Source organism: Pelodiscus sinensis, chromosome 4 (genome assembly GCF_052426305.1).
Source record: "Pelodiscus sinensis isolate ZL-2025 chromosome 4, ASM5242630v1, whole genome shotgun sequence".
NCBI lineage: Eukaryota > Metazoa > Chordata > Testudines > Trionychidae > Pelodiscus > Pelodiscus sinensis.
Genome location: NC_143055.1, coordinates 109,553,396 through 109,580,810, shown reverse-complemented (window position 1 = coordinate 109,580,810; position 27,415 = coordinate 109,553,396). Strand labels below are relative to the sequence as shown.

The window sequence follows — 27,415 nt, the reverse complement described above, 5'->3', positions numbered from 1 at the left end:
CTGGTAACCAATAAGCTCATTCTTACCAGTTACCCAGACAGATACATAGCTACATGTGGCTCCTGCTGTATCAGAGGCAGCAGTGTGGGACAGCAGCTGGCTCCCTGGGAGCAGCGTGACAGGTAGGAGACAGTGCATGCTGGGAGCTGGCTTGAATACCAGCTCCCAGCGTGCACTGGCTCCTAGGGAGCTGGCTGCCACCCCATATGTATCTGTGTAACTGCTGAAATTTTCAGTGGTTACATGGCTAATAAATTACATGCATTTTAATATCTCTAGTGAGTATTGTTATGAATTGTAACTCCCCTAAATCATCAGCAGATTCTTGTCACTTGCAAAAAATATTCTTACAGTAACCAGACTTGGAAACTTTTATACCATTTTTCTCTTGTGTAGGTTTACAATAGCTTCTTCTGCTCCTCCAGCACATTAGGTAGCATTCTCTTACTTCATAGACTAGCTGGTAGGTTTTGTTGCATGTGTACAGTTCCGTACGCTACTCGGCCCTTTAATTCTTATTCTCATCAATAAATTCCTGAGAGCTTTACATTCTGAATTCTCCTGGGACTCTGAATGTCATATACCTCAGCATTATCTCAAAAAATGAAATCTTCTCAGAGCCTTGACAAATGTGTTTGGAGCCTCTTAAGGCTTCTAGTTACTCAGACTACAAATTCTTCAAGGCTTCAGACATTTCTTTCTTTCTTTCTTTTTTTTTTTTTCTTTTTTTTTTTTTTTTGGAAGATAACGCCTCAGCTTGCTAGCTATAGTGTTGTTTCACAAATATCACTGCTGTCAATTTTCCTTTTCCTCCTGTGTGCCATGGAGGATTTTCCTCATATTTCTTTACCATTGCTTTAAAAATAAGAAAGTAAAAAATAAACTGCCAAGCTGGATCGGGAGTTTAGACAGAGATCTAATTCAGCCTCTTTTAAGGGATTAATCTTAATATTTCCTGATCAACAAACTCTTCCACATTCCCCCTCACTTCTGAGTTTTATCTTGAATTTTAGAAATCTTACTTGCCACATAAAATGGAATAATTTCCAGTTGCTTTAAATGCAAGCTAGAGACTAGATGCTGGAATAGATTTAAAAGGTTTATGTTCTCTGCTGTTTCTTGATATAATCCCAGAGGAAGTTGCCTGAACTCTATGCAGAAGGAAGAATCTGTCAGTTTAAAGTGTTCAGTGTGGTTTCAAGAACTTGCTGTACACCTTCACTAACTGTAGAGTTTTGGTGGCTGTGTAGCTATGGCAAGGTTTCAGTTTTGAGCAAGGCCAATAGAAAAGCCTATCAAACCTTCAAAAGGTTTTGAGCTTGCTCTCAATTACAAAAAACTGAGCTTGCTAGTATGTTGGTCTAGTGCAGGGATGGGCAATTTTTGCCTGGGGCCACCTCTGAAAGTGCGGGGCTACCCCACCCCCAGACCATAATTGATCTGGGGGTGGAGGAGCCCCTTCCCCCACCCTTCCCACTAGGCACCCATACCCTGGAAGAGGCTTGGCACGCACCCCCACCCCCAGGCCAATCAGGGCCTGGGGGCGGGGGAGCACAGGAAGCCTCCTCCCACCCTGTGAGGAGCACGTGGTGCTTTGAAGTGCTGTGGGCTCCTGCAGGGTTCGGACAAGGTGAAGGAAGATGCACGCAGCTCCCCCGCCCCCAAGCCCTAGGGGTGGGGGAATGCGTGAAGCCTCTTCTGCTCTCCCCCGCCTTGCAAGCAAAGCACCACGTGCTCCCGGCAGGGCGGGAGGAGGCTTCGTGTGCTCTCCCGCCCCCAAGGCCAATTAAGGCCTGGGGGCGGGGGAGTGTGTGAAGCCTTCTCCACTCTGCCCCCACCCTGTGAGCAGCACACAGCGCTTTGGGGGCAAAGTGGAGAAGGCTTCGGGCTCTCTCCCACCTCTAGGTCCTGATTAGCCTGGGGGCAGGGGACCAGCAGCGCCTCCTAGGGCTGGATCCACCCTCTTGGCAGGCTGAATCTGGCCCGTGGAAGCCCTTTTGCCCATCCCTTGTTTAGTGTTTGCTAGAAGGAAAGACTTGTGCTCTTTGGCAACTGGGCCTTTGAATTCAGAACAGGCACATAATTGTCATCCTATTTTTTCTGAGATGTATGACATCATGTCTCCAATTGATAGTTTAAGTACCTATTTTTTTTTTGTCTAGATTGTTTAACCAGAAGGATACAATGTGTTTGCAGTAGTGCACTAAGACAATTTGTAATGTTAGTGGTCATGGTGAAATTTTGCAGGCATCTCTTATTCTATTATCTGTCTTCTAAGTCGTTATTCAGTTACCACAAGTTAAGCTGTTCTAATTGCAAGGACTTTTTGTGTGAATCTAGTTGGTTTACAGGTGATGTCATGGATGTTTACTGTATTAGCTGGTACAGGTAGTAGATTATGTCTTTTCATGTAGGTTAGTAACCTCTGGAATTTTTTTTTTTCACACCCCCACTCTGATCACAATGATTGTTCTTGAGATTTCCAATTTACAGGCTGGTTTCCTGAGCAGACATTACCAGAACATCTGGATTCTGCATTAGGGTGTCATAAAACAGATGTTCAGACATGCCTATTCCAGATTTACAACTGCAAAATGAGGAAATATATGCACAGATAACGGGGAGTTCTCAGGGAAGGTATTCTAAAAATGTTGGCCTAAGGGCATATTAGAGCCTTAATGCCAGCATACTGCTTTTGTTTCTATGTGAGCTTTTTTAAACAGGTTTTTGGAATCATGATAATTTTGGCCCTTTCCTGATCAAGATTATTTCACCTCCCTATAGAGGCATTGAAACTAGAGGTACTGGGGATGCTGATGCACCTCCTGGCTTAAAATGGTTTTCATTATATGTAGGGTTTACAGTTTGGTTCATTGTTTCTCAGCATCCTCACTATCAGTTGTTCTAGCACCACTGCCTAATTAAAACCCTAATAGTCTGCTGCACATGGATATTATGTAGGCAGAAAGCACTCAGAAACAGATCTCTGGCCCTAAAGGACTTTGTCCATTTCATGGGCAGTTTGTCTGCTATGAAGTACAACTTGTATAATAGAGTTTCTCTTAAGTACCACATCTGTTGCCAAGTGTCATGAAGCTAGTGAAGAGTCACAATCTCTGCAAAAGTGGAAAAGGTTTGCTTTCTTTTTTGAAAAGCACAAACATCATCTTAGAGACTGGTTGAATGGCCAGCACACTGAAATAACAAATTCAATCAAGTATGTGTTGGGATCCACTTAAGACACACAGAAGCACAAACAAACACTCTCCTCTATAGATGGAAATAACCTGTATTATTTTATGTAGCCATTTAGTTCAGAAATTGGTGGCCCCTGTGTTTGAGGTAGATACAGTCAAAGTCATGACAGCCTGTAGCTGTTTCATGAATAGATTTATGGTTTATAATTTAATATATCTGTTGTCCTAAGATTAACTTTATGTTGTTAGTTTCCTGCTGAGAAATTATTTTGCTGGGAAGTTACGCAACTGCTTGCACTATTGTTGCTCAGTTTCTTTTAATATTTGAAGGACAAATAACCTTTAATATAAGATTTGTCATTATTACACAATTATGGTTCAGACTCTTTGTCAGCTTCTGGATAGAGGCCTTGTATTAAAATAATTTTCTAGTTTAGCATAACAGGGACAAGTAAAAGCTATATTAAAAGATTCCAACATTTGTGGCAGTCAGATTGAATTTTTTGTTTGCATCCTGTCTTCGAACATTGGGCTGGCATTTTCCATTCACACTGTGTTTAGGTGGCTGATTTCTTCTTTTGGATAGGAAAATGTTAGAAGAGGTGATTTATAAGGACCATTATGTTTTTGGATTTTTGTGTGTGTAGATCCAGTTCTCGGGGGAGAGGAGAACGTCATCATTCATGGAGTATCCTGCCCACCCAGCTGAATGGAAGGGTTTTTTTTTCCTTTTATTATTTTGGAAAGCTGATATTTTTTCCTGCTGGCACACTTGCTGAAATAGTCACAATAATGGCATCTACACAATGGTTATGAATAGTTTATTCAATACTAGTTTGCAAAAAAAAAAAATTCTAGTTTTGCATCATCTTTGGAAATATTATTTAGAGAAAGCATAGCTAGCTCACCAAATATGCCAGCAGTGGTATGTTCCAGCTCTGCCTCCCTTCCCTCCAAATCAACCCTACCTTCTTTAGGTAGATTTGGTGAGGGATGCCATTTCTGTAGAGAACTGTGGAGCCATACTGAAAAAAAAAATATAGGTAAGAGAACTACTGTTGCTTTTCAATTAGATTTAGCTACTTATTCAGCTCTGCTATTCTGACTCTATGACTGTACTGTATGTCATCTGCCCTTTTACTGACAGTGACCAATTGGGGCTATATAAAGTCTCAGTGTTTTTTTATTAGGCCCTACCTGTCATGGTAGGAAAATAAAGTGACTGGATGTGACACGGTTTTAAACTGGATTTGAATAATGCATTTCCATTGTATAAAAAGGCTTTCAAACAGATTGCTCCTGTAATTTGGTAAATAAAGTTACTTTTATTAACGTTCCTATAAATGGAAGCAAGTGTATCAGTTCAGACACAGGTTTTTATCTACAATTAACTGAATTTGCTGCCAAATATTTTCATTTAATAGTATGAATAATATACTTGGTACTAGCTTTAAACTATCTTAAATTAAACATTCATACTTTGTATTCTGTTGTGATGTACTAATGTTCAGAGCTTACTAATGTTCAGAGAATGTGTTCTTCACTACAGAAGTTTAATTGGACCACTTTGCTGTCATAGTTACTTATTATAGCAAATAGCTATTGATGCTGACAATACGAGTACATTTTATTTAGATTAAAATAAATGTCATTCAATATTTTCTTAATGGGATTATTTACTTTTGCAAAACTAAAGATTTTTTTCTTGTGATTTGAATTTCACCCATATTATGTATCCAAATGTTAAATAACCTAATTTTTTATTTTAGAAATATTATTATGTATTAAGCCTCTATCACTGTTAATTGGAATGTAGTTTTTAAAAGCTGTACTTTACTAAGAACAAAGTAAACTAATATTTTAAATTTTGGATCTGCTCCGGTCATTTTATTCATGACGTTATGTGGTTTCACTTTCCAAAAGCAATTGTAGCAACCTTGAGACATTATGAATGTTTGACCTCAGCCTACTTCAGTGACAGGTGATCAAAATATTTGTTCATGTTTCATGTACTCCATATCTTATGTTGCAAAATATTTCTAAGTTTATGTAAATAAGGTACTCATCAAATGTATTAGTGTGGCACTTGCAGGTGTTGTTCATAGTAATGATTTTAGACTTTTATAAATCTGCCATAAAGATGCAGTGAAGCGTGCAAACAACTTTGCTATCTGTTGTAAAGTTTATGTGAACATCAGCATGTATTCCTAATTTATGACTTGTTTAATGTTCAGCTTTTGTTTCCCCGTCCTCTAATTAATATGTAGGAGCAAAAGTGATAAAATCGTCATAACGTATAACTTTTCCTTATTTCTTTATGTGCCATTATAAGCTGTTTCTGTTCTCAATTTTTGGAACCTAAAAGCCTCAGCCAATATTTTAATGCAGTGTTTCTCAAACTGTGCTCCGTGGAGCCCCAGGGCTCCGCGAGACACCTCCAGGGGTTCCGCAAGGTTGACAAACTGGAAACATCAATAGGTACAACACATACAATCAGTGGACCGCTGGGGCTCCACATACATTTTTATGCATGTAAAGGGCGCTGGAGCCCAAAAAGTTTGAGAACCGCTGTTTTAATGAATAGGTATATTAAGTTTGGCGCTGAAATCCATATTTAGGTTCCTATGTATGCTTGGCCTGAATTTTGAAAAGTGGATCAGTTACCCTGCTGTGGTATGCGTTGTACAAAAATAAAAATAGATGTGGTTTTTATATTGCAAAACTTATAATTAATAGCTTTTTTGCTCTTCATCCCAACTGTGCCATTCCTCTGTCTTATTGGTGAGGTGGAGGAAGAGGGAAAGTATATTAGAAAAATGTGAGATAGGGATGAGATTTAATTGGGCATTCAGGAACCATTGTGCCTAGTTGTGACTCCAGGACCTTTGATGCCAACTGGCAGAATTCATTGGGTACAGAGATCCCATGGCTTCACCAGATGGGTCATGTCAGTTCTTAACTGAAAGCCTGTATCAAAGTGGCCATCATAGTCATTAAGAGATGAAACAATGGAAAATATGTGAGGGATAATATATGTATACTAAATATGTGCTTTATAGATCTGTAATTACACTGCTCATGAGTAATCTACTTTTATCTTGAGATAAACATCTCTGGACAGGGCTGGGAGATGCTTATATCCATGGTGGACCAGTATGTTCTGTATGCCATAGAGTAGAAGGCTGTTAGCTATCTAAGTCAAATGCTAATCAAGAATTCAAAGGAATTCAAAAGGAACTTAACAGGAAGAAGTAAAGAGCGGGGGGACCTCTGTTTTGAGGTGAACATCTAAGGTCTATTCTGGTATATTTGGGAGGGCAGAGAGATACTTTGTCATCCTTCATAGAATCCTAGGGCTGGAAGAGACATCAGGAGGTGACAACAGTCTATTATATAAACAAACAAGATGGAGCTCGTTCCCAGACTCTCTGCAAGGAGGCCGTACATCTCTGGAACTGGTGTATTTGACACAACATCATAATTACCGCTGCTTATCTCCCAGGGGACGACAACACTACAGCAGACACGCTCAGCTGACATTTTGCATAACAGCATTAATGGGAGTTACACCCCGAGGTTGTACAGGACATATTTCAACTATGGACCTCTTTGCCATGCAGTACAATGCGAAGTGTGACCACTACTGCTCCAGAGCAGGAATAGGTCAAGCATTTTGGGGCAAAGCATTTTGGGGCAAACTCCTCCTAGACCGGAGTCGACAACTGCTGTCTGTGTTTCCACCAATTCCCCTAATACACAAGGTCCTAGAGAAAGCACTAGTAGACGGAGCAACACTAATTCTAGTAGCACCATTCTAGCCACACCAGACGTAGTTCTCTTACCTCCTCCATATGTCATCTCATCCCACATATCACCTTCCCACTCGGCCTGATCTTATCACACAGGAGCAGGGGAAACTACTTCATCCACTACCAGATCACCTCGCCTTATCCGCTTGGTTCCTGGCACCTGCCAACAAGGAAGATTAGGGGGCTTAGCAGCGGTCGACCATGTACTCCTACATAGCAGAAAAACGTCGACCCGAAATACTTACCTGCAAAAAAAGGAAAAGGTTCACCGAGTGATGTACACATAAAGACATGGACCCTCGTAGAGTGCCGCTATACTCCATTCTAGAGTATGTTTTGCACCTCAAACATAGTGCGCTTTCCCTATCGTTGCTGAAGGTCCACTTAGCGGCCACATGGCCTCTTTATACCTCCTTCCTGGCCTCTTCTTGTATGCAGCAGGTCACCTGGTCAGAGGCCAATCTCTGTGTTTCCTGCTGGCTGCTCTCAGGTGACAGCCCCCATTCTTTGGGTGTGTCCACAGCCCATTGAGAGCCATTGTTCCACAGGGCCTCGGTAATTAGCATGTCCACAGGCTCGGCCCTGCCCAATGCTTAACCACATGCAGGGAAATCTTCAGTGTCCATACAAGTACATGCTCATAATTGCACACACAGACATTATACAAACACAAGAACAGCATACATAGGATTATCAGATAATAAGCTTCTATTCAATACCTCACATGGCCCCCTCCTATACCATTTTTGGGGCCAACACCCCCATCTATGGGTGCATCAGTGATCTGGCTGCTCCCCTCAAGATCCAGCAACGTGACAGTCGAACTACCACATAGGGTCAGGGCCCATTCCGCCAGGGCAGTAGCATCGTCAACAGCCTTTCTTAAGGGAGTTCCAATGAAGGACATTTGCTGTGCAACAACGTGGGCCTCCGAACTTACGTTCACAAACCATTATGCACTTTCCAGAGTCATCACATCCGACACGGCAGTAGCCAACGCCGTCCTTTCCTCAGCAGCACTACACTGACTCTGACCCTCCTCCTTACGTCGGCTATTGCTGTGGAATCACCCACAGTGGAGCACCCATGGGGACACTACCTGAAGAAAAAGTAGTAGTTACTCATCTTGTGCAGTAACGATGGTTCTTCGAGGTGTGTGTCCCCGTGGATGCTCCACGACCTGCCCTCCTCCCCTCTTCGGAGTCTCTTGTTTTGTCTTGCAGACCTCGACGGTTGGGAGGAACTGGTGGGGCTGGATCGTGCAAGCAGAAATGGCGCGAAAAGCTGCAAGATGACTGCTGTGCATGCACGGTCCAGCAAACAACAGCTGAACATCTCCGAACTGCAGCGCCGGGACGAGCCCGACACCCACAGTGGAGCACCCACGGGGACACACACCTCGAAGAACCATCGTTACTGCACAAGGTGAGTAACTTCTTCTTTTCTGCTGAACTGCTATATAGCCAGTCGGTCCCCAGCCTGTAACAAAGCTTTGAATTCTTCTGTCCCAAGTGCAGGACTCTGCACTTGTCCTTGTTGAACTTCATCCGATTTCTTTTGACCCAATCCTGTAATCTGTCTGTCACTCTGGACCCTATCCCTGCCCTCCAACGTATCTACCTCTCCCCCTAGCTTAGTGTCATCTGCAAACTTGCAGGAGGTGCAATCCATACCCTCATCCAGGTCATTAGTGAAGATGTTGAATAAAACCGGCATTAGAACTGATCCTTGGGGCACTCCACTTGATATTGACCACCAACCAGACATCGAGCCATTCATCACTACCCATTGGGCCCGACAATCTAGCCAGCTTTATATCTACCTTCCAGTCCATTTATCCAATCCATATTTCCCTAACTTGATGGCAAGAATATTGTGGGAGACCGTATCAAAAGCTTTGCTGAAGTCAAGGTACATCATGTCCACAGAGCCAGTTACCTCAGGAAGTAAACTGACAGTGAGTTTGCTTCATGAAAAAGGAATCTCAGCTAGGCTTGGTTTGAACTTTGGGGTGAGGTAAGCTTCTTTAGACAGAAGCATAACTTATTAGTTATATTTAAGCTCAAGAACATGTGCAACCATTTGCTTCAATTTCTTACTGATTACTTGAATTTCTCTCTGTCTTAAAGAAATGTTCTTTTTTTTTTATAATTGAACTCAAGTGCTGTGTGTGATACAGGAGCAGTGGTCCAAGGTGAAACTGGTTAATTGTGACACACTGTTCCTTTGTGAATAGAAAGGGCTGGGGTGCATCTGTTGTCAATCTGCAAGAAAAGGCTAGTATAGCCTAGAATAGAGTGTTGGAGTGGCTGACAGGCTGGCTGAGTTAGGGAGCTGGCATATGCAAGATTCCTCCGCCTCCCCAAATGGTAAAGTGACACAAAGAAGCATCATATTGATCATTTTAGCCTAATAAATATGAATTTACTAGAAGGCTAAGATGCTTGAAGGAGGAGAAGTAAGAGGATATAAGAGTTGTTGGGAGTAAAATAGAAGGATGGGATAACAAGGTGGAGTGAGCACATAAAGTTGGAGGTGGTACAGATAAGATTAGAGGATGTATTGCAAAACACTTCAGCAAATCATGACATATATAAATAGCAACTGTAATACAATACTTAGATCAGTAAGAATGTGAAATCAGTAATGAGCAAGCCGAAAGTGTCACATGACAGTGCTTGAAAAGTGCCTTCTGTCAGAGTGGTGATAGAAATGTAGCCGTGTTAGTCTGGTGTAGCTGAAACAAAAAACAGGACTATGTAGCACTTTAAAGACTAAGAAGAGGGTTTATTAGGTGATGAGCTTTCGTGGGCCAGACCCACTTCCTCAGAACACCAAATGTTGAATGGATACTACTGATTTCCTAACTTAATAACTGGATTGGTTATATCTCGAAATCAGAGCCCCAATTGGGCCCCTAGAGCCTCAAATTGGCTTTTAGAAGCACTTAATCATAGGCATTTGCTGGACTCTTCTGTTAAGTGTGTCACATAAACTGCATCTACGAGATCCTTTCCCTATGATTAAAGAAAAAGTATTTCCAATAAAATGTTATGTTAACGTAATTTACATAGTTCATTCACCACACCTTTTGTTATCAAGAAATGAGCTAAATGTAAATGCGTTATGTAAGCACATCGCTAGCTATGGTAATTTCTTAAAGTAATATATAAGAGAAAATTATTTCCAAGAAAATATGCTATGTTACTGTCATTGATGTAGTTCATTCATCACATCTTTTACTATATTTTCCCCGGGCGATGCTGGGTATTTCTGCTAGTTTTGAAATATAACAGGCTTGTTATTCCAACGTCCCTGTAAACCTTATTCCACGAGGAGTAAGGGATGTTTCAGAATAGCAACTTATTTCAAAATAAGTGCTATTTTGAAATTGACTTGAAATAAGCTATGCAATTTTTGTAGCTCAAATTGCATAGCTTATTTCAAGCTACAGGTGCAGTATAGAGGCACCCTAAGAAAACTTGTTACAGATCATAATTTCTCACCATAGACCTTATGTCAGGTAAAGTCCTTCTCAGACCACAGATGTCTTATCTACCTGGTTCCAGCAGTTTTCCAATGCTCTCATTACATTTATTTTATTTCCAGGTGTTTTAATGTATTCTCTTGGGATGATGAGGCAGTCTGTAAAGCCAGCCAAAGATAATAATTGTTTACTTCCCTTGTCTTGCATAGAATTTTCCTAGGGCAGGAAGCCTTTGTTGAATTCCCTACACTCCTGTGGAAAAGTACAATATTCAAGATGGATTCCAGCATCAGGTGACATGGGCACATGTCTTTGTAGCATATCTGCTGCGAGAGTTGTCTCTTGCTAATGGACTATTAATTCTGTGTCTGGTTTCTTCATTGTTGTTCCTGATAGGCTTTACTCACCATGAACACATTGATAATAAATCTACAGTCAATATACTTAATTTCAGATACAGAAATGGTACATGCATACAAATAGAATATACACATTCAGGGGATTACAAGTTTTCCAGTAATATTTTTGCATAAGGCATATTCAAGTTGGGTATATTCGTAGGCCTATTTCAGTAAAGAATATGGGGTACAACATTACAAGTGCATTGCAAAGCAATTTGTTTTCTCCTTGGAGGTCAGCTCTCATGGACATAAACTTAATGACCTCCATAATTGTTTTACAAATACAGAGCATTATATCAGTTATTTTGCTGCATACACAAAATGTATCCTCACTGTAAGGACTGATTCCAAAGGGAAACTTTATATTCCAGTATTTTGAATAAAGTACATAGAGGTATCTTGTTTTAGGAAGTATATTGAAAATTAAATAAAATGTTCAGGGGAGGAATGTAATAGGTTTATGTGAAGACATATGAATTCTTGGTTTACTCTTTGTTTAAAGGTAGCCCATAAAAACAAAATAAATATTAATAGTCATACTTCTTTTTTCTTAGGTTGTGATTTAAAAAATTGAATGTATTGCATGTTAAAATTGTCAGATTAAAAACCCTGGAGACTGAAGGGCTCTGTTTAACAGCAGAGCAGATGCATCAGACACAGCAGCCATGCCAGATTCCCAACATTGCTTTGTTGCTGTGCTGATGTACTTCAGATCGGACCTAGATTAGACAATCATCTCTGCTTAGTTTAGTCTCTGGGATATTTTCTGCTAGCATTACTCCACTAGTTATGTTATCAGAGAATTTGACTTCTATGCTTGGATAAAGTCATGTAGTCCAACCCCCTGCATAACATGGGCCGTAAAAAATTAATGAGTAATGCTTGCACCCAGCCCAATTTGTGGCTGAATTAGAATATATTTTATTAGAAGGACATCTAATCTTGATTTAAACCATAATTTTATGCTGCCTTATTAAACAATGAAAATCAAGAGCTCTTGCTATGCAATCAAGATAAAGGTTAATCTCACCTATGGGAGAATATGCTTCTAATTTGGATATTTTATGGGAAAAGATCTACTGAAGGTATAGTTAACATGAAAGGAGTACAATATTAAATAATATACTTATAGATTTATGAGTATTGATTACTAATTGGTAAATAGACATATTTTAGTTCTGTTAAAGCACATGTATCGATTATTCAAAATAACAAATATATAGTTTAAAGTGTTCTAATTTAGAAATATTTTTTAAAAGTTATTTAAAAAATTCATTGGTAGGTAACAAGCAGACAGAAACGTGGAGATGTGGCTTCATGGTACTAGTTAACATTCCATTAAAAGAATCTAAGTAGTATATTTTCCTCAAGGACCATTGCTAGACTTCAGTACAAGCAGTCCCCGAGTTACGCGGATCCGACTTATGTCGGATCCGCAGTTACGAACGGGGCCCTCCCTCTCCCTGGTCTCCAGCAGACCAGGGAGAGGAAGCAAAGCGGCGGAACACGTGGGCAGCGGACAGACCAGACGCGTCTGGGCTGTCCGCTGGCCGCGTGCTCCGCAGCTTTGCTCTGCTTTGCTCCCCGTCCCCCTGGTCTGCAGACGCGTCTGGGCTGTCAGCTGGCCACGTGTTCCGCTGCTTTGCTCTGCTTTGCTCCCCGTCCCCCTGATCTGCAGGGGGACGGGGAGCAAAGCAGAGCAAAGCCGCGGAGCACGCGGCCAGCCGACAGCCCAGACGCGTCTGGGCTGTCCGCTGCCCACGTGTTCCGCCGCTTTGCTCCCCGTCCCCCCTGGTCTACAGACCAGGGGGACGGGAAGCAGAGCAAAGCCGCGGAGCACGCGGCCAGCTGACAGCCCAGACGCGTCTGGGCTGTCAGCTGGCCGCGTGTTCCGCCGCTTTGCTCTGCTTTGCTCCCTGTCCCCCTGGTCTGCAGGGGGACGGGGAGCAAAACAGAGCAAAGCCGCGGAGCACGCGGCCAGCTGACAGCCCAGACGCGTCTGGGCTGTCGGCTGGCCGCGTGTTCCGCCGCTTTGCTCTGCTTTGCTCCCTGTCCCCCTGGTCTGCAGGGGGACGGGGAGCAAAGCAGAGCAAAGCCACGGAGCCCGAGGGCAGTAGGATAGCCACGGCGCATCTGGGCTGTCCCGCTGCCCCTGTGTTCCGCCGCTTTGCTCCGGACTCCTGTGGTACAGCAGCTGGGGCGCTGCCGGTTGGTCCCGTAGCGCCACTCTGGACACCACTGGACCAACCCGGCAGCACCCCAGCTGCTCTACCCCAGGCGTCCTGATTCAGCCACTGCTGGTCAGTTTCAGCAGCGGCTGAATCAGGACGCCTGGGGCGGGGCAGAGCAGCTGGGGTGCTGCTGGGTTGGTCCAGTAGCGCCGTGGAGAGGCGGCGCTACTGGACCAACCCAGCAGCACCCCAGCTGCTCTGCCCCAGGTGTCCCCAAGTCAGCCGCTGCTGAAACTGACCAGTGGCTGACTTCCTGGAATCAGCCGCTGATCAGTTTCAGCAGCGGCTGACTTGGGGATGCCTGGGGTTCTTAAGTTGAATCTGTATGTAAGTCAGAACTGGCGTCCAGATTCAGCCGCTGTTGAAACTGATCAGTTTCAGCAGCGGCTGAATCTGGACGCCAGTTCCGACTTACATACAGATTCAACTTAAGAACAAACCTACAGTCCCTATCTTGTACGTAACCCAGGGACTGCCTGTATTCTGAAGTATGGGATCACTTTAATTTAGTCTGATATTTCAACAGAAAAGGTACTGAGGCTCTTTAATTTGCTAAGGCTGAACCTTGGCATACTTCTAATCCTTTTCTTAGTACTCACAGACCTGATCATCATCTACTGGAATAGATGGAAAAACTTGTGTTGGTGTCAACTGACTTCTACCTTAGGTCTGCATATAGACTGGCATGATTTTGCAGAAATACTTTTAACGGAAAAGTTTTTCCGTTAAAAGTATTTCCGCTAAAGAGCGTCTAGATTGGCACGGATGCTTTTGCGCAAAAAGTGCTTTTCTGCAAAAGCATCCATGCCCAGTATAGACACACTTTTGCGCAAGAAAGCTCTGATGGCCATTTTAGTCATCTGGCTTTCTTGCGCAAAAAATTAAGGTGCCTGTCTACACTGGCCCTCTTGCGCAAGTATTCTTGCACAAGAGGGCTTATCCCTGAGCAAGAGCGTCAAAGTATTTGCACAAGAAGCACTGAATTCTTACATTAGAAAGTCAGTGCTCTTGCGGAAATTCAAGCGGCCAGTGTAGACAGCTGGCAAAATCTTTCCAGTCTAGACGCACCCTAGTTGAACTATCTTTCGCTTATGTGGAACTTCACTTTGATTCTAGATTATTGTTATCTTAATGTCAGTTCATATTGTTGCTATATTGACTGTAAACCAAATTTGTGCAAGGAGATGTCTTCAGGCAATATAATAGCCTCAGTCACTGACCAATCCCAAATACTTTGAAGAATATCCATTCTGCCTCCAGTTATTATCTGGTAAAAATCTAGAGTAATGGAAGAAATAATGCAAAAGAGAGAAGATAGGAGAGAAAAATAAATAAACCTAAGAGTCATTTTGTAGACATTTTAATTAGTTTAGCACCCATAGGGCCAAATTCTCATCTGAAGTAAATAGCTTCTGTCCATTTATTCTAATTACAGGTTGAACCTCTCTAATCTGGCATTCTCTGGTCTGGCAACATCTGTGGTCCAGCATTATTTTTGTTAGTCAGATGTCCTTTTATTGTGGTTGTGGCCAAGTTTATTTATAGCCACCAGTCCTGGCTCTCAATGTTCTGTGTTTTTACTTAGCTCTAAATTACCCCCAAAGAGATCAACAAGCAGTGGAAGTGCTGGAAATTCTGTTAAGCATAAGCATGTTTTTTATGCTTTATCTACTTATTTCCTTGTGCTAATACAGCAAAACTGAGTAACAATACTAACACTTTGTTATGAAGAGAGCTGATAAGCCTTGGCCAGGCATAGGCTTAATTAGGGTGTATCAGTACAGTTATACATTAATAAGCAGCACTCCAAGTGCTTTTGTTCCATGTATTCGTCTTGGTGAAATAAAAATAAAGAGACCCACTCACTACAGTATTGACCTACTGTGGTTCAGCAAATTCTCTGATTCAGCGCTGGTCAGGTCCTAAGGGTGTTACACTAGAGAGGTTCAATTTGTACCTATTTATACCTGCAGTTTTGGGTTTGGATATTTACATTTAAACAGGTATCTGCTACTACTTCTAATAAGTAGCTGAAAATAAACCTGTGTAAGTAAAATTCGGAAGTGGTAAAACAATTTCAGTTAAGGCTTGTTAGCAAAGGAGATTTTTTTTGGTGTTTTCATGTGAGAACGTGTGTCTGAAAATCATTTCATAAGCTTCTGTGAGCTTTGAATTCAGGTTCTGAAACCTGATTCAAGTCACATTCCTCAACTCTCAGATGCATTTGAAATGTGTGTATAAGTCTTCCAAGGGACTTCTGTTGACAGGATTGCTTTACTAACCCTGACAGAGAGTGTTACAGAGTTAATTGAAAAAAATTAGTCTATTAAATGCTGGTGACTTTTGGATACCTACTAAAGTTGTTTTGTAAGTGTTCACAAAATTGATTAGCAGCAAACATGTTATATGTTCATTGTCAATAATAATCTAAAGATCTGTGGCATATAGTAATGATAACACTTTCAAGTTCCTTTTTTGATATCAGAGTTCATGATATGTCACATACTATAGTAATTCCACTTATTGTCACAGATTAAACTATTTTATTTTGGCATTATCTTTAGCACAAGTTAGACATAGGAGAGGCTTTCAGAGCAGATAGTACATAAAGGTATTAATCATTTATTAAAATTCCTTCCAATCAACAGCAAGTTTACAGCAGCAGAGTTTAAATTGTGATGCTTTGCTTTTAAAAAAATCCAACAGTGCCCCTTAAATGAGATCCAGGAAGTTATTTATTCTATAAAAAAGGGTTAGAGAACTTTCAAGTGTTTCTTTTATTTCCCTTGCAAGCCTGTCAGAACTTTTGAAGGGCTTTGAAGGTTTGTTTTTAAAGTTTTACTAGCATTTCTCCATCTCAGGCATCCTAAAAGCAGGAACTCCATCCTTCTGTAACTGATTTTTCCATATCAGACAGTTCTTTGCCTGCAAACCATATGTGTAAGAATCCAAGTGAAGCTTAAATGAACGAAGAACTGCTTCTCATTAACCTCTTTCCCTGCTGCTGAAGTTCAGGTTCACACTTACTTATTTTAAAAGCCTGAACCAACATACAGTTGCGTTTCATTTTTCTAGTCTGAGGTCAGGAAAACTCAGTCTATCATCCTAGGAAAGATGCATCCAACATGACAAATTCTTCATCAGCCCTTTCTGTAACCATACTTTGCAGATATCCATCATTTCAGATCGCCAGGTTACCTGTGGTCTACACACATTTTTTGTCCCTTCACTTTTATTATTGAAAATCATTTACATCTGAAGTTACTCTTTTCACCTCTGTTTCCATTATTTTATTTACCCTTAAGGAATGATTCCTCAGAATTTTAGTTATCTTTCATTTTGGAACTTTGTTGCATATTGTGCCCCACCTCTGGCCTTTGGCAGGTCAAGAGTTTGTAACCGAGTGCTTGTCAGTACAGTAGACTTCCGATAATCCGGAACCTATGGGACCTAGGTGGTGCCGGATTATCAGATATGCCGGACTATCGGGAGGTACTATAAGATGGTTATATATATACTGTCTACATTATATACTGTATATAAAGTGTTCTTAACCCTTTTTATTGTACGTACTGTCATGTTTTAGTTTTTTTAAGCCTTTTTTACCCTTTTTGCTCAGTTCAGCTGCTGCCGCTGTTACCTTGTGACTCATTTTTTGCTGAAGCTCACTTACTAGGCTCTTGCCATTTTGATGCTGGACTATCAGGAGTGCCGGACTATTGGATGCCCGACTATTGGAGTTTTACTGTATTAGGGATGTCACAGTGTACACATTTAAATGGTTAACCCATAACTTTGGGCTCCTGGGTTAACTTTCATGATTGCATGCAAGGCCCCTGCCTCCCACCCTGGCGCTGCTGCCTCTATATCAGAGACAGCAGCAAGGAGATGGGGGAGCAGGCGGGAGCTGGTTCTCGCAGAGAGCTGGCTCGACATGCATACTGGCTCTATAAAGAGTAGGGTTGCCAGATGGTTTCAACAAAAATACCAGACACACTTGACATTACATCACAATCTACATTACAACTTATTTAGAAAATAATGGACATTTATATTTCCTCAGTTTGTTTCCCGAACAGAAAGCTCAAATACTGGACTGTCCAGTTCAAAATCGGACATCTGTCAAACCTAATAAAGAGCCACTTGGTCCCTCCTTTCCTCCTCTCCCCCCGTCATGTTGCTGCCTCTTTATCAGCAGTACGTGGTGCGGGGAGGCGCTGGTGTCAGTCAGTGGTTTCAGGGATCAGACTTTAAGGTGGCTCCCCACACGCACAGGCTCCTGCAGAGCTGCTTCCTTCTTTTCCCCCTCCAGTGTGTAAATTGAGTGGTTACATGTTTACAAAGAAAGGCAGTTTAGCATCCCTATTATTTACCATATTGCTTTTATCACAGGTTTGTAAATCTACTTCTAAAAGTTCAATTTTCTCTCAGCTCTTTAGTTTTGTATTATAAGAACACTAAGAATAATATCCTCCCCCCAAAATAAACGGGGGAATGTGAATTCAGAGATAGCCAGGAGATTTTTTTAAAACTACAGCTCAGTCTTTGCTCTGGTTCATAAACTTCTTATCTTCAGCATCCTCCTCATAAATATTTGATAAATGTTAAACAAATAGTCTGTTGTTTATCTCCAGCCTTTGGTTCACTTAATTTGTTCAGTGTTTTTGTACACAGTGTATTGTATTTCTAGATTAGTTGGTAAGAATGGTATTTTTCACATGGTTAGTGGCTACCTTTCTTGCTGAATGATGACTTTCTTTATTTAGTGCCTGATGATGTGATGATGCTTTTATTAGCTGCTGCTGGCATTTCTGAGGTCTCTGAATTATTCAAGCTTTCTCATTACTGGAGTTTCATTTCTTCAGTTCCTGTTGTGCGAGTGACACATTTCCTTTTCTATAGGAGCACTTTTTCAGGGCTTCTCCCAGGGTAATAAACTATTTCTGGTTGTTTGTCAGTAAAATTCATAAATCTGGATTTTACATAAGGAAAAAAATCCCTGTATTAGTATAAGATTAAATTAGTAAAATTTTAGTCTCAACAGAAGACATTCAGAGTCAAAGTTCTCTCAGAAATCTGATCTCTGATCTTAAATACATACATTACAATTCCACCTGCTAGGGCAACATAACATACAATACAGCAAATATAAGGAGGAAAATATAATAAAGAAAAATATTTTTATTTCGTTTTGATATAATTTAGTAGATTTAATATTAGATTTTATCGCATGTATGATGTGGGATTGACTAATGAACCTCTTTTGGATAGTGATAGAAATGTAGCCGTGTTAGTCTGGTGTAGCTGAAACAAAATACAGGACTATGTAGCACTTTAAAGACTAACAAGATGGTTTATTAGATGATGAGCTTTCGTGGGCCAGACCCACCATCTTGTTAGTCTTTAAAGTGCTACATAGTCCTGTATTTTGTTCCTCTTTTGGATGGTGCTGTTATAGTTCCAGTATGCCTGCTGGCTTTTGTTGTCCTTCTCTGTCCCCTATACAAGTTCATATGTTTCATACTCTAAATTGCATTGTTCCTTGCACATTTCAAAGGCTCTATGTCCCAAAATGTGATTACAGTATTTGAGTTAGTTCTTATTGGAATTAGTGTACTCATAATTATTTTAAGGAGTCTTTTATGCCAAATATATAAAGGAACAGGGTTTGCTGGCTGGCCTAGCCCTGCCTTTGCAATGCAGCGAGAACCTGACTCAGTTGATGCAGAGGATATTGGCCAGGGAAAGAAAGACTTATTCCAGGAGTCTGGTGATTGGAAATACCAAGATTAGGGAAAATAACAAATCTGTTCTGCAAAGAGGCTATTTACTGCGTATGGCTGAAATATGACAACAGCTTGCTATATGAGTTGGCCTCACAGTTTTCTGTCTCCCAACTTCATTAACATGATGCTGCCTTGGTACAGCTGAACAGCAACATGCAGAAGTGTGTAAACTTGTAGAAAAGAAGGGGTAAACGTTCTTTTTTAGGTTTCTTTATCCAGAGCAGAAATCCTACTCTTAAGGAGACAGTATACTACTAATGAAATCTTTGATTGTTCTCAGCAGGGCCTTTTTGGCATTACTGTAATTTCATAGCATTGGCGCCATATGTCGTCCAGCTGGAATAGTGTAGTAAGACCTACGAAGATGTAGTCTTGTTCATGCCTTACTTCCTCAGTAAGGTTCTTAGACCAAATCAGCAATTCTCTGACCTTCAGAACTGCACTTCCATCGAATGCTGCAAGAAGTGAAAAGTCTATAATCAGAAGAGATCTAAAATCTGACAAAGTACTGTATGTATAAAGCCAGAATGAAGGCACCAGTTGTTAGGCATGCTTCCTCACCAATTGTATACACACATGTATACAATTGTAAATCTTTTATCACTGCTGAGTCATTTACTTACATCCAGTGAATATCCTCTTCCCCAGTTTTCCGCTAACTGGCTCATGGAGACCTAATGCTCTCCCCTACCGTCTTAGCCTTTGGGTTGGATCAGCTAATCAGAGTGGGTCATGTGATCTTGACAGAATGGGGCAAATGATCTGGGAAGTGATTATAGAGTGTAATGATTATGTAGCTAGGCCTTGCTACTTTCTAACTTGCCAGCCATCGAGACACTTTCCAGTAGTAGACGTGAGCATTCTTGTTGCAGTTTGATGATTACGTAGCAGGCTTTTTAGTTTACAGAAAACTGATTTTTATGTCAATATCCTGTGTAGTTCAAGATTCCTTTAATTGGATTTTGTTATTTGGGATATATTTATAATCTTCTGGCTTTTTTTAAACTGTGGAAAAAAATTTTAACATACAGTTTGACTGGGGTGTTCTCTTATGGGAGCATGAACTCACTTAAGTTGTCTGCACATTTCAGGTGATACCGTTATACCATTGCACTCAATGGCCATTTCAGGATTAGGATATGACCTTCAATATTTTACATAAGCTTCATTTTAACTTGCACAAGGTATGCAGATACTGGTGATTAACACCATATAAGTATCTGAATATTATTGTTGCTAGTAAAAATATCATGTTTAAAGCCTTTATTTTTCTATATCTTTTTTGTTTCAAAAGATTTGGAATATACACATTGGACCTCTCTCTTCCAGCATCCTCAGGACCAGACCCATCCTGGATTAAGGAATTTTCCAGACAATGGGAGGTCTCCTGACACCAGCCCCCTCAGCCTACTGCCTCTCCCCACTGCCAGCTCCTTCAGCCCAGCTTGGCTGTCTGCAGGCCAACCCTAGTCCTTGGTCCGCTGCCAGACAGCTGGGTAGCTCCAGCTCCACTGCCGAATGGCAGGTTGCTTAACTGGGCTGCTGCAGCTCCACTCATGCTGCTAGGCACACATGGCTGCGCTGATTCTGCTGGGCTGCCATGGCTGACTTTTCCTCTTGGGCTGCTGCGGCTGCAGGTCCGACCCCTGGCAGGCTCAGTCATGCTGCCACCTCCCAGGCTGACGTGGTTTGTCCAGGCTTCCCTCTTGGGCTGCTGTGGTTCCAGCCCTGCTGTTGGGCAGCAGACGGTCCTGATCGTGCTCTTGCAGCCCCACTGCTAGCAGACTTGTAGGGGTGCACAGGGTTCCCAGCTGCTGGCTCTTCTATCTTGGGGCGCTCTCATCCCAGAACATACATGCTCATGCTGGACTATGGAGGTTGCTGGATGAGAGAATCCTGGATTTGGGAGGTGCAACCTGTACTATTTATCATCTGGTGAAAAAGCTGATTAGTTTCTTCTGTAATGTAGTAATGACGAGTGTTCTGGATGCTGTAAAATGTAATTGAAAATATTGCACCATCAGTGTTCATTTTAAATGAATTATTTTGCCCACTTCATAGCTCTTTTCTGTTTACAGCAGTAAATATCACAGTGTTAAGTGATTTCCTGTTTTTCCTAAGGATTTTTGGTTAGTTTCTCATCAGATTTTCAAGTCCAACTTTACTGATATTTTGTAGTTAACACTGTAACTTAGCCCAACATTATTCTGTCTCTCCTTTCTTTTAGACATAATGTTTTGTCACCCTATGACACTTTCGGCTGTGGGTATTTCACGAGGAATCGTGATTTATAGGCTGGCATACTAAATTTAATTACCAGCACAAGAAGTCTTTACACAAACATTTTTTCTTTGGACTCTTCAATTTTTTCCTGGCTTGTTTAAACTTTGTTTTCCAGATGATGTGGTAAATGCAAGTATATTCATGTAATCCTTTCATTTATCCATGCAACAGCTATCTGAGGGTAGTCATTCTCTGTATTTTTGTTGTAATGCCTGAAGCACTCCTTTTTTTTTTTAGAAAAGGCTTCAGGCTTCCTGAATCCTGTTGATATAGTCTCCAACTGTGCACAGTTTATTTTTAAATAGAATCAAGAGAAAAATATGAATTCTCCAATCTGAATGACAAATCAAAGGTGGGTGTTTTTTTTAACTTTTCATGAGTCTTAGTGAATAAATTTTTATAGATTATATATCTTCACTAGCCACTAGAGGGCAGCAAGATCTATTTGAATGCCAAGCTGTTAGTACAGAGATGAATGGAAAACAACATCTGGGCAGATGAAGAATTCTCCAAAAGACATGCCACATTTTAATAAGAGTAGCTGCCGTTTTGTTGTTGTTGAGGGTTGCAGTGTTCTCTGTCTCTCTCATATCTTCCTTGCTGTATTTCAGTACTCACTTCCCCTCTGTCCTGGAAGGGCTATTTGAAAGGAGAGAGAGAATACAGCAGTCTCTAATTCCAATCGTGGGCCTCTCTCTCGTTCTCTCTCCTGAGGTAGCCAGTGTTAGTAGCAGTGTTGGGCATTTTAATTGTTTTTATGATTTCTTCACTTTTGTTTCAAAAGAAGTTTTTGGCATTAACCTTATTGTAGGTAGTAGCTAAAATCTTGATCATTTTATTTTATTTTATTTTCAGCATGCATTATGATGCATCCATATCTGAAATATGCGGAAGAATTTGTGAAAGTTTTGGTTAAAGGTAATATAATTTTGTTAAGAGTTTCATGGCCGTGCATTGAAGGGGGTAGACACCTCTTACATTTTAATATTTTATCTAGTGAAATTGCAGTTTACTTCACTGAGAGCATGAACAGGCTCTCCTATAGGTAGAGCCCTGCATATCTGCAGATATCCAGTTTGTCTGTGGATCAAGTTTGCAGAACGGATGTAGGTACACATTTTATATTCATGCAGGATTCTATATACCAAGCTGGAGTTTGAGAATTTTGATTATAGTTCAGAGAACTTATTATTTCTGTGATGTGGGCATGCTATGATAATTATTTAACTACTATATTAACATGTTTAATTATTTGTTCAATAGGTTATGAAATAATTATTAATGTAAATGTATTTATAGCCTGAGAAAAAATTTGGATTTTTCTATTGTTTGTTTTACTGAACTATAAAAAAATTGTACAGGCAGTCCCCGACTTACGCGGATCTGACTTATGTCAGATCCGCAGTTACGAACGGGGCTCGCCCCAGAGGACACGGACTGCGGGACCTCGCGGTCCTGCCGCCCGTGTACTCTGGGGCTTTCTCCGCGTCTCCCTGGTCTGCAGACCAGGAAGACGTGGAGCAAAGCCACGGAGGGGCTTTGCAAAGCCTCGGGGAAGCAGGCAGCGGAGCAGCCCAGGCGTGCCTGAGCCCCCCCGCGGCTTTGCAAAGCCTCGGGGAAGCCGGCAGCGGGACAGCCCAGACGCCCCGCGGCTGTCCCGCTGCTGGCGTCCTCAGAGGCTTTGCTCCCCGTCTCCCTGGTCTGCTGGTCTCTAGCAGACCAGGGAGACGGGGAGCAAAGCCGCGGAGGACCCAGGTGGCGGGACCACGGTGCGTCTCGGTCCGCCGCTCGCATCTTCCTGGTCTGCTGGTAGTCTTCCTGGTCTGCTAGTACACCCCCCCCCCCCCCCCCCCCCACCAGCAGACTGGGCTTTTCTCCGGACGCCTGTGGCAGAGCAGCTGGGGCGCTGCCAGTTGGTCCCGCAGCGCCACTCTGGGCGCTACTGGACCAACCCGGCAGCACCCCAGCTGCTCTGCCCCAGGCGTCCCCAAGTCAGCTGCTGCTGAAACTGACCAGCGCTGACTACAGGAAGCCCGAGGCAGAGTTGCTCTGCCCCGGGCTTCCTGGAATCAGCTGCTGATCAGTTTCAGCAGCAGCTGACTTGGGGGCGCTTGGGGTTCTTAAGTTGATTCTGTATGTAAGTCGGAACTGGCGGTCAGTTTCAGCAGCGGCTGAATCTGGACGCCAGTTCTGACTTACATACAGATTCAACTTAAGAACAAACCTACAGTCCCTATCTTGTACGTAACCCGGGGACTGCCTGTATAGCAAAAACATTATGAAACACTGCACTCTGTGGGTGGGTGGAGGGGGGGCTTTCAGATTCCCCAGTTCAGAATAAAAGAACCTGGAATATCCAGAGCAATTTTTGAATTGTCAGTACATTATATTTTTAACAGTGACCCCTTTTATTTTATTTTTCTGCACTCTTTATTGGATTAATGAAGTTCTATTTGACTCCTTTATTTAATACTTTAACACCTAAAAAAGAAGTTATTTGTAAAGCTATTGTTTGCTTTTAATATATGTAATTGTCCTGATTCTTTACTATAATGACAGTAACTAAAATATATATATATTCTGTTAACATTAGACTGTTTCTTTGAGAAAGGCAGGAAGTCTTTCTCCAAAAGATTTCATTTTGGTACTTTATTCTCCTTATGTAGAAAGTATTCATAGCTGACATGAGTTTCTATCTGTTGAAAAGTCCTTGCACAAAACTTAATAGTAACAATACCAATAGGTTTAGGCTGTTGATTAAAATTTGGTCAGGAGCTTATGAATTACATACTCCATTGTGTTGAAGTAAAACAAATTTCATACTACAAAGCCTTTTGAAAATATACTTGATTTGTACTTTGATGCTTATGCCATAAATGTAAGTGTAATATGTGCTTTAAGTACAAGCATTATGCAAATACCTGCACATACATTTTTTTTCCATTTACCTTAGTCTTTGTTAAAAATTCAGAGACAGATTTTCTTTCAAACTCTGAATTACTTATGACAAAGTCTGAGATAAAGAACTCCTCTGCTTGTTAAAGTTACTTATTGTTTCCATCTGCATCTGCAGATTCTTAGATTTCCATCTACATTAAGAAGCACAAATGTTTTGCTTGTACTGGATACAGGCCCACATTAGATAAGGTCAGGAGTTTTGACTTGGCTCTTCCTGAAAGTGAGATTTTAAACTTTCTGTGTGTGTATTTAGAATTCTAATCAGTAGTTTTGGGAAAAGCAATGTTACCATAAGAACATATCAAATGTATGTAAGTATTTAATTATAAGCAACTCATAATCTGTTCCAAGTAGTTTTTTGCTACTCAAAAGCTTTTGATTATGCCAAATAAAGGTCATACTACTGTGTGTTCAGTGTTTTTAGTGAAGGTGGTATTAATTATTTCCTAGTTAAAACATTCTTGCCCAGATACTCTGAAATAGCTTCTGAAAAGTTAATTTTTGGCTCATGTCTCATGTCAAATTTCTGGCATCTTTCCATAGTACTATCAGAAGGAGTTCACATCCTTTTTTGACTTTTATTATTCAAAAGGAAAGACAAAAAGGAAATTGATCTAATGGTATATGTGAACACCCTGAATCACGAAGAAATAGGAAAATAATAACAGTATTAAGAACAATTATATTATAACAATTATAATCTCTAAAGTATTAGGACATACCGTTTTAAAAATCTCATTGTTGAGGAGTTTGATGATCTCATGCTATCAGTTTGTTTTAAGCCTTTAATATATCTAGGGCAGGGTTGTTGGACTTTGCAATAGTATTGAATTTGCTTGGTTCTCAAATACTGTGGGTTTACCATCTGAGTCAACATTAATTCACTAACTCGATGAACAGCAGAGTCCTACCTCGAACTCTTTCCTGTGTTTTTGGACCTTATGGGACATTGATCATTGTATTTATTTTGATACCTTGTGGTCCTACTAAATTAGATCTTCTGAGCTGTTCTGTCTGTTATGACAGTCTCCATAAACAATGATCAATGACATCCAAGCTTATTATGAAACAAGGGGATAAGGATGATGAATTGGACAAAACTCCAATCTTGCTCCTCAGCTGCTTTCCATGTTCATGCAAGCCTTCTTTTCTATGCAAGAGTAGATTGCAAAAAACTCAGCAGGAAACTCACAACTCATTGCTAACATAGACCTTGGTCATAATCTTTTGGTCTATATAACCTAAAGCTGGCTCAGCTTTTTATGCATTTCAGATTGCAAATGAATCTGAAATGCATAATTGCTTTCCAGACCCAGTTTGAGAAGTTTGGCTTCAAATGTATCTCAAACTATATGCTAATCAAGATAAGGTACTGGGTGCAATCTTTCTGACACCCCTCTTCCCAGTAAAATCAGTGGGTTGTTTTGGGATGGACTTCAGGGGGCCAGGTTTTTACTCAGTATCCTGAATAGATCTGTATTCTGCAATACAACTGCTAGTGGGAGTTGGGATCTGATTATATGAAGCTAGTGAAGCCGAACACGGTGCTATTTACTAAGAAACAATGGCCCTTGTAGAACAGCTCAGAGGATTTTGTTGCAGGCAGTGTCCCCCAGTTATTGTGTAGTTTGCATATTGGGATTTGATTTTGATATAAAGAGTTGTTCTAATACGCCAAAGTATTTCAATAGAGACTACTCTAGAACTAAGTTATTAAATAAGAGTACTTCAAAGTAGGGATGTGAAAGTGTAACCTTGCACATGGTTAGCCAATGAGCCTGGGCTTATTGGTTAACATTCATGGTTACATACAGGATCCCAGTATGTGTGGGGAGCTGCCTGCCCCTCCCACCCCACTGCCTCTGATACAGCATGTGACCACTGAAATTTTCGGTTACTTAATTAGACACATTTTAATATCCCAACTTCAAATGTCCTGTTGGAATATGATTCTAAGAGCATGCTGTTGCTACTTTGGATGGTAAGGGAAATTGTTTGTCCATATATTGAGTCCATATATTGAACTTTGTATGCTCAATAAAACTTCATTGTGTTTAAAATTAAGCAGATGATTTCTATTCAGGCATTTCAACTTCTATTATAGTTGCTCATCAAGAAAGTTATGAAGAAAAAATCTTCACTACGCAAATTAGAAAGTCATAGGACAAATTACTTTAATATCAATATTAAATTTCTCCATAACAGGTTAAATATTTGTTATAGCTTTATATAAGAATGTTGTTCAGAAAATATAAATTTTCATTTTTTAATATATATATATATATATATATATATATATATATATATATATATATATAATATTAAGAGAATGCTAAATTAGTAAAAAGTAGGCATAACAAGGTATTGGTTTCTTGATTGGACTTTTACCAACTTACTGTTAATTTCCTAGGTATATTTATGATTGAATTGTTTCTAGAATACTTTGAATGTAGAAAAAGAGTATCTAATATTAAAGTTTAAAGCCTGTAGCAACAGATGATGACACGGGTTTGATATGTATCAGCGTTTCAAGGCTCATTACCTAATAGATAACAAAACCAAAGAGTTTACTGTAAAGCTGTCAGTCCTTGTTTGCCAGAGAGGAAAGTGAAAATGACAGCACTGGAGAATGAACGTTTTTGGTTTTCTGGCATTAAATCATTCACAGTATTTATCAAACTGTGTAAATTTAAGGGAATAATTTTTTTCAGTAGGATGGTTTTCTCTTTGTCCATTCTGAATATAAGTGAGAATACAATTTTAATTTAAAAAAAATGTTGCAAAGAGATCTTAGGGAGGTTTTTTTCTTATTTCTCTTTTTTCTTAGTTAGGGAATTTGGAAATTTTAAATCTCTGTAAAATAGTATGTATGTAAAATACTGTACCCTGTTGTGTAGTCTAAACAAATATTAAGAACTCCAGAGATTTGATTATCTGAACTAGTCTTTGATGAATGTTTTATTTTTTATGGAATAGGTCAGTGTTTATAAAAACAAACTCCAAAAATACATACCAGTAGTTATGAGAGAGAAAAAACAAGGACAATTTCAAACCAAAATACATTTCCCTTTAAAATCTTTGATTGAAGATATTTAAAAACAGGTTAGAAAAACACATGTCGGGGTTGGTCTAGTTAAGTAGTCCTCAAACTGAGCATCAGAATCCCAGCATGGGGTACAACCCAGTTTCAACGGGGTCACCAGAGCTGGCTCAGACTTGCTGGGGCCTAAGGCTATGTCTACATTGCCACTTTCAATCAGAAA

At 40.6% G+C, this 27,415-nt stretch overlaps 1 protein-coding gene across 3 annotated transcripts in view; it reads left to right on the top strand.

Moving 5' to 3' along the window:
- Window positions 1–27,415, top strand: part of GSTCD (glutathione S-transferase C-terminal domain containing) — a 133,398-nt gene that overhangs the window by 32,566 nt on the left and 73,417 nt on the right. For 2 of the 3 annotated variants that reach the window (XM_089778047.1, XM_075929687.2), the window contains exon 6: window positions 22,050–22,112. The exons of the other annotated variant lie outside the window; for it this stretch is intronic. In XM_089778047.1, the coding sequence (XP_089634173.1) occupies window positions 22,050–22,112 (63 nt within the window). The remainder of the gene's footprint in view (window positions 1–22,049; window positions 22,113–27,415) is intronic. 3 annotated transcript variants of the gene reach the window in all.